This window comes from Chiloscyllium punctatum, chromosome 3 (assembly GCF_047496795.1).
Source record: "Chiloscyllium punctatum isolate Juve2018m chromosome 3, sChiPun1.3, whole genome shotgun sequence".
Taxonomy (NCBI): Eukaryota; Metazoa; Chordata; class Chondrichthyes; order Orectolobiformes; family Hemiscylliidae; genus Chiloscyllium; species Chiloscyllium punctatum.
The window spans coordinates 134,826,475-134,840,569 of record NC_092741.1 but is presented as its reverse complement, the minus strand read 5'-3'; the positions used below and the strand labels follow the sequence as shown (position 1 = coordinate 134,840,569).

At 39.5% G+C, this 14,095-nt stretch overlaps 1 protein-coding gene across 1 annotated transcript in view; it reads right to left on the bottom strand.

Moving 5' to 3' along the window:
• sntg2 (syntrophin, gamma 2) overlaps positions 1-14,095 on the bottom strand; it is a 357,280-nt gene that overhangs the window by 240,758 nt on the left and 102,427 nt on the right. Inside the window, exons 4-5 of the mRNA XM_072549107.1 lie at positions 12,109-12,274; positions 553-620 (exon numbers count right to left, since the gene is read on the bottom strand). Of these exons, the coding sequence (XP_072405208.1) occupies positions 553-620; positions 12,109-12,274 (234 nt within the window). The remainder of the gene's footprint in view (positions 1-552; positions 621-12,108; positions 12,275-14,095) is intronic.

Sequence of the window (14,095 nt, the reverse complement as noted above, 5' to 3'; positions counted from 1 at the left end):
GAAGGGTGGAGAGATAAGCTGGAGGAGGGTGGGGGTAGGGAGCAGCACCTGTACTCTGTGCCCCACCATTTATCTTATGTTTCATTTAGCTTATATAATTCATTCAAATTATTTGCAGTAAAACAAATCTGCTGGACAGATACTGTCACAATGCTACTGTATTTACTTAAGGTAGGCAACAGGTTTGAGAGGTAAGAGATGAAGAAATATGCTGAAGGTGAAGAAAGTGGACAAGTTGTGATTGACAGATTTGATGTTTTTCTGTTGGTAAAGATAACATAATTGCAATTACAGATGACCAGTGCATCCATGATCTCCATAATTCTGAGACATGAACAGAAATCACGGGCTCAGTTTTTGCTCCTAAACCGGGTCCCTGTCCTGAACCCAGTGGGTCCCCTGGGGCCACATGCCCTGGTTATTGGGATTTGATGTACCCCTTCATCCTGGATCTGATTTCAGCTGCGTCCTTCAAACTTCTGAGTTGCAGCTCAGTTTTCCAAGGAATATTTCAACCTTCAGCCCAATTTACTTTTTAAAGTACAAGCTCACCAATTGCTCTTCAGTTTCACAACTCCTATGGTTGCCTAAGATTTGTGGGAAATTTTCTGCATCTGCTTCTGTGAAGACAGAGACAAGTGCTAGATTTTTAGTAGGCTCTGAATGGTGTGGGCTATGGTGAGATGAATGGCAGAATTGGATGAGATCTTCAGTCAAGGCCCATCTTGACATTGAGATCATCTTGCTGCCTCTTATTTGCTTTTCTCAAATGACGTGGAGAGATTGTCACAAGGCATTGGCGAGTTCACAATTGATCTTGTAAATGCTTTATTAACAGTCAAACTCTACCTTATAAAACTAGCCAGCGGGAAAACTCAACATGGAAATAAGAACAGGTTCAACTTGTAACTAAACATTTTGATGTTAACCATTGGGCACCAACATCTTGGGCATTCCTAATGGGCACTGGCCACACAACCCAGACTCACAGATATTGGTATCGGATATGGTACTGTTACAACGCAATGGTGAACCTCTCTGTTAATTAAACCAAACACCCAGAGAGGCTCACCTTGCCTCGCACTCTGTTAAAATATGAGTGACACAGAACTCCCAAATTCTAATATTCAAAGAAAATAATATTAATTTATTCCTTAACTCTAAGAGTGAACATTAAACAACATTTATTCACAACTCTAAGCCCCCCTTTCTCTTCATGTTTATTATCTGCCTCCAACTTTTTAACAATATGCTGTTCCAATAAACACTTAGTAAAATTACATCAACTTAATTTCAAAACCATACAGCAGCTGTCATCTCTGGTATCTTTCTTCTTCCAAATGAGATCTTCCTGGGTCATCTTCTTTCTTTTACTGTGGATATGTTTCATATGAAAAAGTATCTTTGATAGAGAGAGAGTTTGGGTCTGCTTTATGGCAGTTACTGTCAATGGCAGTTACTCTTCTGATAGCAGTCACTCTGTCTGACTTCCAAACTGCTTGCCTTTTTTATTCCCCCAATATTGGATCATCTCATCGATTCAATGTTGGCAAAACAATTCATTCAAACTTGATTGGGTTTTAGTATCCTGGGGCATAATTTAAACTGAATGAATTGTTGTCAAAACAGCAACCAACCCAGGTATCTATTTCACAGCCAAATGTGCATATTTTCAACTTTCCAGTACACTCTGAGACTACTAGCTTGGAATATGTTAGGTCTTATAAGGTCTCAGTGCAAAACAGCATTCTCTTTCTCATAAAGGTATAGTACATGACTTCAACTTTGTAACAGTACCAGTCTCTATCTATCCACCTCTGATCCATTTGCAGGATGGTTCTGCACTTCGCTGATGCAGCTCAGCTGCAATTGACAATTAACAATGTAAAACTGCAACCAGGACACTTTGAGCTCACCTGTCTTTCCACCACTATCTCTGGCAGCGTATTCTATTTACTGTCAACCTCTCCATAAAAGATTCGCCTCTCACATCTCCTTTAAACTTACCCCTTTTTACCTTGTCCCTAGGTGATTAACATTTCTATCCTGGGATTTGATTATCCATTCTGTCCATGCTTTGCATCATTTTGTAAAGTTCTATCAGGTCGCTTACCACCACCAGCATCCCCCTACCCCCACCCTGCACACCCATCACCACCACCCTCAGATGTTTAAGTGAAAACAAACCAAATTTGTCCAATCTCCTCCCATAATTGATACACTCCAAACCAAACGGCATCTTGGTAAACCATTTCTGTACCCTCTCCAAAGTCTCCACATCTTTCTGCTCGTGTGGCAACCAAAACTATATACAATATTTCAAATGGGAGCTAACTAAAGATCTCAACAGCAATAATTTGACTTGCCAACTTTTATACCATATGCCCTGTCTGATGAAGGCAAACATACTGTGTGCCTTTTTACCCGCCTTATTTGCATATGTATTCACTCTCAGGGAACCTTGGACCTGTACACCTAGATCCCTTTATTTGTTGATACCAGTGGTTCTGCCAATTACTGTATACTTCCTTCCTGCATTCGATCTTTCAAAATGCATCACCTCACATTTGTCCAGATTGAACTACATTTGCCATTTCTCTGCCCGTGTCTCAAGTCTATCTATATCCTGCTGCATCCTCTAGTAATCCTGCTCACTATCTGCAACTCCCCCGATCTTTGAATCATCGTCAAACTTACTAATCAGACCACTTACATTGTCCTCTGAATTATTTACATATGTTACAAAGAACAGGGGTCCCAGCACTGATCCCCATGGAACACCACTGGCCATAGGTCAGCTAAACACCCTTCCACCACAACTTTTGTCTTCTATGACTAAGCCAGTTCTATACCCATACAGCAAAAGATTTGATGGTAGATAAGAAATTTAAAAAAGAAAAGGAAAAGAATAAATGAACACAAGTTAGTGAGAAACATAAAAATGGAGTGTAAAGGCTTTTTTTAGATATATTGGAGGTAAAAGATTAGTTATGATGAATAGGGCCCATCAAAGGTAAAAACAGAATAATTTATCATGGCAAACAAGCAAATGGTAGAGAAGCTAATCAAATACTTCGGATTTAGTCTTAAGGACTTTGTTTGTGAGTCACATTGGGTCGAGTAATTCTCACCACAAAACATAACAGACTTTCTTGTCATATCTTTAATCAAATTTGCCCTGTTAATTGGCATACACGAATCATTGTGAGGATCAGGTCCAATTTTCACCGTAACTTAAAATGGGCAATCCGTGGAGCAGCTAATTATGATCCCAGAACCGACTAGCATTCTTGGTGCTAGCACCATATTTAAAAGACTGTTGTACACCTGAACAAACATCGTCAGCTGGCAGCTGTGCTACATGGTTCCTGAAAATTACCCCTGACATGACAGATGGGGATATCTGCACCCTGCTTTATGGGCAGAGATCCGGCTAGACTGGGGTGGCACACACGCAAGACTTTCTTCTCTGCCAGGTCTAGCAGTGTGGGCCACAACACCATATCATGCCAACATGGTTTTATGTTGCTACCAGAGTTCAGATTATTAAAAGTTCATCCATATGGATGAATGCTGCCTCAGAATTCGCAATTCCATTTTCAAATGGTGTGCATTGGTTGAGTGGGTCTATTATTATCAATAGATAAAAGTTGCTTACATTTTCAACAATTTGCCTAATTTCTCATAATGTATTTTATTTCTAGACTAAGCCTACTAAACACAACTGATCTTCCTTTTTACTCCTAAGCGCCTTTGAAGTTTCATTTAACAGAAAATTACTCAGGGAAAGCAAACATTTTCTTAAAGAATAAAACCTTGTAATGTGAATAGATACATTTGCAGCTGATGTCAACTAATTTAATGGCAATATCAAAGAAATGTGGTGAGGGTCTTCTGACACTGTTATCGTGTCCCCACCTCTACGCCAAAAGGTCCAGGGGTGGCACATTGGTTAGCACTGCTGCCTGACAGTGGCTGGGACCCAGGTTTGATTCCAGTGACTGTCTGTGTGGAGTTTGCACAATCTCCCTGTGTCTGCGTGGGTTTCCTCTGGGTCCTCCTGTTTCCTCCCATAGTCCAAAGATGTGCAGGTCAGGTGAATTGACCATTCTAAATTGCCCATAGTGTTAGGTTTCATTAGCCAGAGGGAAATGGGTTTGGGTGGGTTGCTCTTCAGAGGGTTGGTGTGGAATGGTTGGGCCAAATGGGTCTGTTTCCACACTGTAGGGAATCAAATCTTATCAGGTTCAAACAGGTTCAGCTATCAGGAGGAATGCTCAGCACTGTAAGAAGATCAATGCCCTTTCCACTCGGCTAGCACAGGTGTCACCATTTTTGCTCTAATACCCCACAGTCACTCTATCTTTGCTATTGGTCCCACCTCCCGCCAAGGTTCACTGTCACCTGTAACAACTGTCCCACTCACTCTCAAACATGCTAGCTCCTGATGATACTAACAGTAATAGTTCCGTCACCCATTTTCAGGTCCCCACATTACCTGCCTCTCTCTCATTGGAAGAGCAACACAACCCATGATGGTTTTGTACTCTCTGCCAAGGGAAACCTTGTCTGTCTACCCTGTCTGTATCCCTCACAATGTTTTATATCTCAATCATGTCACCCCCTCAGCCTTCTCTGTACCATGGAAAATAACCCCAACCTCTTTAATCTCTCCAAAAGAGAAAATGCTGGAAAATCTCAGCAGGTCTGGCAGCATCTGTAAGGAGAGAAAAGAGCTGACATTTCAAGTCTAACTAACCCTTTGTCAGCTTTGACAAAGGGTCAATTAGACTTGAAACATCAGCGCTTTTCTCTCCTTACAGATGCTGCCAGACCTGCTGAGATTTTCCAGCATTTTCGCTTTTGGTTTTGGATTCCAGCATCTGCAGTAATTTGCTTTTATCCACTCTTCAATCTCTCCTCGTAGCTACAGTTGTCCAGCTGGGGCAACATTCCAGTAAATCTTCTCTGTATTCTCTCCAGAGCAATTACGGCCTTCATGTAACATGGATTTCTCTATTTCTTTTAAACATATTGAGAACAGAAAAGTCATGATTTTTAATACAAATAAATATTGCAACTGTATTGTTTACATTACCACCAGCAGATTGCTGTGTGCATTGCAGACATGCAGTTAGAAATCTCTAAGGATAAATCCGAACAACATGTTACAATGCAGCAGGCAATTCATGCTGTCTGAAACCAGAAGCAAATACTATAATTTTATTACATGCAACCTGTCCAAAGACATTTGCACAACTTAATCCATCACTAAAATTTCTCCAAGACTAGTAATCAGCAAAACTATCAGTTTATGTTTTGCTAATAGAAATTTGCTGTGCAATGCACATTTACAATGGACAAGAAATGTAAATATGTAAGGACACAATGTTAACTCTATGCCCCCTTCAGTGAGAAATTAAGTCTCGATATCTACCTTCTCCATGCTAACTCTTTGCATGTAAATTTGGTCTGGCATTGAGTATCTATTATTTGAAATTTCAAATTTGAATGATAAGGTCAGTGATTTAACAGTATAAGATAAAAGTACCTAATTTACATACCGTAAAGTATACTTTATACTAATGTATTTACGTAACTTGCATGCTGTCTTTTTATTTATGTGCTTTATAAAATTGTGCATTGAAATGGGGATCAACAATTTTAGGATCACTGTTTTCGAGGATTGCTGTATATTTTGAAAAGCAAGTAATCTGACAGTTATGTGAAGCACTGTGTAAACAGCTATGTGAACAAACAGTAACTGAAACAGTAGCAGATGAATTGGATTCAAATGGTTCTGTCTACAGACGCAGCTGTGTGGCAACAAGATGTCGATTGTTAATCGGTCACTAGTCTATAGACCAATGATAAAAGCCTTTTGCCTTCCAACCAGAGGTTTGATTCACAGGTAAATGAACAGCTTGGGGCTGGGAACAAGATAAAGAGAAGTGTTTTAATTTCTACCAGCACAAAAGTTGTCTCTCTATTCTCTACAGTTAAAACCCATCAAAAACCTAAACAAATTCAATTCATCTTTCCCTCAGCAGTTGTTGGAATCTGTGCCTTTTCACTGATGAGTCAGGACATGTTATAAGCAAACCAGCCACCTTACGTCTGTTGCAAGCCTTTGGAAGCATCTAGAAAAGATGACTGAGAATCAACATTCTGACAAACATAAACTTTCACAATTGAAAGTGAGGCCTTGCATAGTATTGTAGAACAGATAAATCTAGGGGTTCAGTGATATAATCCTTTGATGTTTCAATCACAGGGTGGTTAGGAAGGCATTTAGCACACTTGCCTTCATTGCTCAGACCTTTGAGTATAGAAATTCGGACATCATGTTGAGATTGAACAGTACATTGGTGAGACCTCTTCTGGAGTACTGTGTCCAGTTCTGGTCACCCTGATGTAGGAAGCTGGAGAAGATTCAGAAAGATTTGCTAAGGTGTTGCCAGAAGTGGAGGGTTTGAGTTATAAGGAGAGACTGCATAGTTCGGGTAGTTTCTCACTGGAGCATAAGAGGTTGAATGTGACCTTATAAAGATTTATAAAGTCATTAGGTATATAGATGAGGTGAATGGCAGGAGTCTTTTTCCTAGGATGGAGGGATTTCAAAACTAGGGTACATTTTTTAAGGTGAGAGGAGATAGATGTACAAAAATTGAGGGAAAATTTATTTTACGCAGAGAGTGGTTCGTATATGAAATGGACTTCCAGGGGAAGTGGGGGATGAGGATACAGTTATAACATTTAAAAGGCATTTTGATAAGTACATGAATAAGAAACGTTTGGAGGGATATGAGCCAAATGCAGGCAGGTGGGACTGGTTTAGTTTGGGATTATGATCAGCATAGACTGGTTAGAGCGAAGGATTGATTTCCAAGCCGTATAACTCTGCGACCCTATAAAAATCATAAGAACCCTCTCAGCAACCCATGAACTGAAATCATTGAAATGCATCTGAATTTTCCTCTGCCAATTAACCAATGTTTCCCTATCTGTTCCTCTGTCTGTGTGCATAAACAAGAGTTTATAAGGAGATTAGAGTTTTAATTTGTAGTGTTACATTCTGATGGTTTACAACTATTTGCTGCCTAATTACTTGTAATAAATACTAATTCTTATTAAGTATAGAAAACTGATCTATGCTCTACATCAATCTCTGGGTGTGAAATTCTGAGAAATTGGGACATGTTGTGTACTTAAGTTAAAATCTTTAACATGTGCTACCCCAGTGAGTTATGGTAATGTTGGAAAGACTATATATTATAAATATCACTAGTATATCCATCAAGTAAAAACTTGTTGAAACTTTTGACTAGTATTCATTCTTACATGCCTGTAGCTATCCATACATAAGAAGAATCTTTGTATCTCTTATTTTGGTCCAGTCACTGCTGTATATCTTCAGCTCATTAAATGATCCAAGAGTAGGAACTCTACTTGCTGTCTTGGTAATTGCCCACAAGTCAAGATCTATATCACGTAATTCTAACAGAAACTTGTGCAAAGCTCGGTCAATAATATATTGAAACAGCAGCTTTGAGATAGGAGCTGTTCACCTCAAAGGGTCACTGAAAACAAATGACAAAACATAAAGCCAATTTCAGGCAGGCAAAAGAAAAAAAAACAAGCAATCTTAACATTTGACAGTAGATAATTTTCAATCTCACTGATTCTAGTGTTTTCAATTTCTTTGTCCTCAGGCTATACACGCTATACTGACCTTAGTGTAATATGACCTTTAGTAAAGGCAAATTGTAATATTCACAATCACCTGCCGTAAGAGCAGAACATAACACAAATGTGTATATACATTTATATGCTTCTGCAATATAAGATTTTTGTGTTTTGCATAAAGTGGCAGACAGACTATTTGTTTTTATATGGATTCAATTACGTTGTTATGTTGACATGTGTAGCAATTATTTAGTTTCATAGATTTGCATAAAAGCTTGCTCGGTTCTACATGAAGTAATCTAATATCATTTATTGTTGACTATCTTATTTATGTTAATAGAGTTCTTGAAATATTGTTTCTTTTTCATCTTCTCCTGAATGTAATTGCGAGCTTGTGTGAAGTATTTGTAATTTGGAAATGAGCGCAATGATTTTTACATTTTGAAAAATAAAATAGATGAAGTGGAATTTAAAGCTGCTGCTCGTTGTGCCTTTTATCCCTTAATTAAGTTGCAGCTCTGTCATGATAACAGAAACCTGAAGTACTACAGACATTTTACACATTTAATTCCAAAGTGCGTACATTAAAAAAGGACTGCTACAGACATAAGAAGAGACTGTGGTTGTAAATTCAGTGCTGTTAGCAAACCTGTGTCTGGTTCCCATAGAAAGTTCAATGACCGGGGCTTGAGATTAAAGCAATTAAAGGATTAAAGGATTAAAGAGGAAGTGAGGAATACATTTTCCATCCAGTGAGCACTGGAATTCTGGATACCCATTTAACATGCTGTAACCTACAAGACAAACCAAGAGCTTGAAAGTTAGATTAAATTGGATAACTCCTTTTAAGACAACACCGAAACAATGGATGAAATGGTTTCCATTTTACTTTCCTGGGTAACAAATTTCTTAAACTAACTAACTCATACTCTTGTGTTGAATCAGAAGGTGCATTTCATAATACAGAAATTCTATAAATGGTAATCCTTCTTCCTATTCCAGCAACTTTTGGCAAAGCACTATGAGATCTTGTGGAAATGGACTGCAAGGTCCAAGTTCTACAACTGGGGTCCTCTAAATGAGTGCGATATTAGAACAAAAATTAACCCAGTACCTATTTCAGATGGGCATTCTAGGTGATTGAAAGTGGCCTGATCCACAATTAGGCTAAATTTTGAGTGTCGTTCTAAAAGCATAACTGTGGCGTATTTTAAGTTTTTACATGTTGAGGATCCTGGGATTGTGTTCATTAGAGTTCAGAAGGTTGAGGGGAGATCTAATAGAAACTTACAAGATAATACATGGCTTAGAAAGAGTGGACGCTGGAAAATTATCAGGCAGGGATATAGGACTCGTGGGCACAGCCTTAGAATGAGAGGGAGTCAATTTAGAATGCAAATGAGGAGACATTTCTTCAGCCAGAGAGTGGTGGGCCTGTGGAATTCACTGCCATGGAGTGTAGTGGAGGCCGAGATATTGAATGTCTTCAAGGCAGAGATTGATAAATTCTTAATTTGTGAGGAATTAAGGGATATGGGGAGAGTGAGGGTTATTGGCGTTGAAATGCCCATCAGCCATGATTGAATGGCAGAGTGGACTCAATGGGCCGAATGGCCTTACTTCCACTCCTATATTTTATCGTCTTATGGGTTCTAAATGAAGAAAAGGCTCTCAAATTTCTTCCACATTCTGCATTACTTAGAAAATTACTTGCAAAAGATTATCTTATCTTTGTTTTCCATTGTTTTGCATTGTTTTCCACTTACAGGACCAAGAATATTTTGCTGCAACTGTACAGGACTTTGGTGAGACAACACCTGGAGTATTGGGTGCCATTTTGGTCTCCTTATCTGAGGAAGGATGTATTGGCCATGGAGGAAATGCAATAAAGATTTAACAGACAGTTCCCAGGATGGCAGGACTGACATTTGAAGAGAGACTGGATCAATAGCACGCTGGACTTTAAAACAATGAGGGACATCTCGTAGAAACCAAGAACATTCAAATATGATTGCACTGACTAAACATGGAAATGATATTCCCAGTGACTGAGGAGTCCGAAACCAGAGCTCACAATTTAATAATAAGTATGGACCATTTAGGATTGATTGATTGATTGATTGTCATGTGCACTGAAGTACAGTGAAAGGCTTTGGTGATGAGCAGTACAGGCAGATCATGGTAAGCAAGGATGTACAGATCAGAGGTTGTAAAGCGACTTCAACAGCGATATACAGGTTATATTGTACAAGGTGAGTGCTAGGTGAGATCAATGTTAGCAAGATCACCATTATTTGAAGCTTGAGAGTTTATTTATCAGTCTAATAACAGCTAGGAAAAAGCTGTTCCTAAAGCTGATGTGTGTGTTCAGGCGTCTGTACCTTCTGCCTGATATGAGGAGAAATTTATTCATCTAGAAAGTGGTGAGCCTGTGGAAGTCTCTACCACAGAAAGTGATTGAGGCCAGAACATGAGATGTTTTCAAAAAAGGAGCTAAATAGAGTTATTAGTGCAAAAAATATAGGGAGAAAGCAAAAACAGAGTACTGAGTTTGATCAGCATTGATCACATCAAATGTTGCAGCAGGGTCCAAAGGCTGAATGGCCTCTTCTGCCTCTATTTCTTATGTTTCTAAGCTTAATATATCCACTTGTACAGCTGAACAGCATTGTAAATACAAGCACAGCACAAGATGTTGCACATTTGGTTGCTCCATTATCTTTTGTAAATTAAATTTGCTTGATGCTTTCGAACTTAAAATAAAAGAATGTTATGCTTGTCCACTCCTGTAGGAGAAAGTGAGGTCTGCAGATGCTGGAGATCATAGTTAAGAGTGTAGTGCTGGGAAAGTACAGCAGGTCAGGCAGCATCCGAAGAGCGGGAGAATCGGTGTTTTGAGCATAAGCCCTTCATCAGAAATGAGGCTTGTGGGCCAGGATTCTGAGAGATAAATGGGAGGGAGGTGGGTCTGAGGGGCATTGCAGCTGAGATTGCAATAGGTTGGTGATGGTGGGGGAGAAGGTGATAGGTTGGAGATGAGGCTGGAGTGGATAGATGAGGAAGACGATGGACAGGTCAAGAGGGCAGTGCCTGAAACGTCGACTCTCCTGCTCCTCAGGTGCTGCCTGCTTTTCCAGCACCACCCTCTTGACTTTGACCACTCCTGCAGACTAGAGTGAAATCTATAGAGACACAAGCTGAGTCAAGTCGGTGGAAGCAATTTCTTGGCAGAGTTACAGCTTCTTTTCAACTTACATTATCCTGATCTAGAAGTACAGATAAATGAATGCAGAGTTGCCCTGAGAGTGATGTGAATTTCTGGGCTACATGCCTGGCCTGTGCCTTCTCCTGCTAGTGTGGTGACTGAATGTGGCCATTAATTGAATACTTCAAACCTTCCATGGGTCCAAGGATAGGCAGGCTGCACACCTTCTTCAACTCCCATATTATGACAGACAGGCCAGGATGAGAGGAAGGGCAATAGGAAGACCATATGCAGTATTTTAAAAGGGTCCTTCTCCCTCACTTTCAAATGTGCAGGCAAGGAACTGTCAAATCCAGCCCACCAATTCAACTTTAAAAATACAAGGAATTATGTACTAAATTACTCTTTACTGCAAGTTGACATTTAATACCATTACCATCATTGAATCACTGACTATCAATATCCTGGAAGTTACCATTAACCAGAAACTAGCCATATAAATACAATGGCTGCAAGAGCAAGTCAAAGGCTAGGATTCCTGCAGTGAATAACTCACCTCCTAATTCTCCAAAGCTAATTATCCACCATCTACAAAGCACAAGTCAGAACTGTGATGGAATACTTCCGTGAATGAGTGCAGCACTTACAACACATAAGATGTTCAACACCATCCAGGATCCAGAAAAGCAGCCCATTTGTTTGACAACACAACCACAGACATGCATGCCCTCTGCCATTGATGTTCAGTAGCATCAGTGTACCATCTACGAGAAGCAGAAATTCACTCAGGTTCCTTAAAGAGCAACTTCTAAACTCATGATCTCTACCATTAAGAAGGACAAAGGCAGCACCATCTGCAAGTTTCCCTCCAAGCAACTCATTACCCTATCTTGGGTCTGTTGGTGGGTCTGAGCCTGGTCTCTCGGCTACTTGTAGCAGATCCTGGCCTGGTCTCTTGTTGACACGTGGTGGCTCCCAGTTGGTCTCTCAGCAGCTCTTAGCAGGGTCAGGCCTGGTTTCTCAGCAGCTCCTAGCAGGGCCTGGTTAGTCTCCCAGCAGCTCCTAGTAGGTCCTGGCCTAGTCTCCCAACAGCTCCTAGCAGGTCATGGCCTGGTCTCTCAACAGCTCCCTAGCAGGTGCCTGTCTGGTTTCTCAGTGACTCATAGCAGGTCGCAGCCTGGACTCTTGGTGGCACGTGGTGGGTCATGGTCTGGTACCTCGACGGTAGGTCGGCTGATCTCTTGGCAGTTCATGGCGATGTCTCAGCTCATTGTGCGAATGGATCCTGCCCAGACTTGTTCCCGAGGCACCGGGGGAGTTCGGAGAGGTGGCGGTTTCAGTAGCAGCAATAGCATGTGCGACAGCGACACTGAGAACAGACAACTGAGATAAGCGGAGAATTCAAAGACTGCTGAACTTTTAACTTATTACTTTTTTCCAAGTTTAAACTATGAAAGAATTTAATGTGGACTATTACCTATATGTTTACTTTTCTACTATTCTATGAAGAATTACTTAACATTTTAACTCTAATTTCTCTTACTACTTTGAAACTAAGCTTTTTTTGTACCTAGGTACCTTGGTTTCGAAGATGGCACCATGTGTGGTGAAATTATAAACTTTTCACTGTACTCCTGAACTTGGGTACACGTGACAATAAAAATCTAACACCTAAAAAAACTTTATCACTTTTCCATTCATCATCTTCTCCAGGGCATTTGGGGATGGGCAATAAATGCAAGTCTTGTCAAGAGCACCCCCGTTCCATGGGAAAATAAAAAGTTAAGAGTTTGTAAGTCATAAAAAGTTAGAAAATATTATTTAAATATACTGTAAATCACGTGTTAATAATAAACTGGAATAAAAATAATGCTACTTAGAAAGCAAAAGAGACAAATTGACCTCTGCCTTTCTTTCTTTCTGCAGTTTTCCTATATATCTCTAGTTCTGTACTCTGAGCAAAATTACACAAAAGTACAGTAGAAACAGACCAGACAATCCAATAACATTTTCCTGCTCCTCGGATGCTGCCTGACCTGTTGTGCTTTTCCAATACCACTCCAATCCAGACTCTGATCTCCAGTATCTGCAGTCCTCACTTTCGCCCAGACAATCCAATAAACTGACCAATGCTTGCATTAATACACAACATGAAACAAGTCTCCTCTGACCTCTCTTCATCAAACCCTTATCGGTATAAACTTCGATCCTTTAGCCTGCACTGTTATCCATTTCCAGTCTTTCAGTGTCTAATCAAGAATCACTCTTTTATTTCAGTTTACCTGAATGTTTTGCCTTCTTTAAACTGTGTTTAATGTCGCCATAGTTTCTGATCAAAATGACAAATACGTTTAATTTGGACAGTTGATAGCCCTCACTTCCTCAGCAACTGAGCTGCTGAAAAGTGTGTGGGAGTATGACCTTCATCTGACATATATTTTGGCATATTTGTTTAGACTGTCTAAGGAATCATATTTACATTTTAGAATCAAAAAGCATTACAAAAATGTGTTTAATTAGTAGTTATATGCCATTCAGATGCATTTGATTATTCAATTGTGTAACCTACCAATCAACGAGAGAGAAGTATTTATCAAATTATTTAACTATTAATCATTGTAGTCAGAAATTATTGAACAAATAGTGCTTCTGGAAAGGAAGGATGATGTCCATTTTAATTAATTTGGAATAAAATAGAATGGGAGAAAGGATTCCCTAAAGAGAGCAAATGGAAAAGCTTTCTTTTTTTGGTGCAGCATTCCTTACAGGTAATAGAGAAAAAGGACAAACTTGGTGAACTATTGATATTGAGTTTGAAAGACTGGACTGCTAAAGATAATATATCATTGACTAACAAAATCATAGGAGCTACAGTGCAGGAGGAATTCTTTATAGCTATGTTGATACTATTAATTGCAGCTACTTTTCAACACTCATTAGTGTGTCATCTCTCTTCATTCATATTCTTGTATAAATTAAATAGAATTAACATGATAGAAACAAGTCATTCAATGCTCATAATCTGGTTATTGTTTAATAGATGACGACAGTCTATTCCCATTCCATCAGCCTTTTACCATTTCTTTTCTCACTCATGTACTTGTATAACACAGCCAGAAAGCATTGTCATTATTTGATACTTCTACATTCTAACTATTCGCTGAGTCAGCAAATTTCTAATAATTTCCATTTTCTAGATGAGGA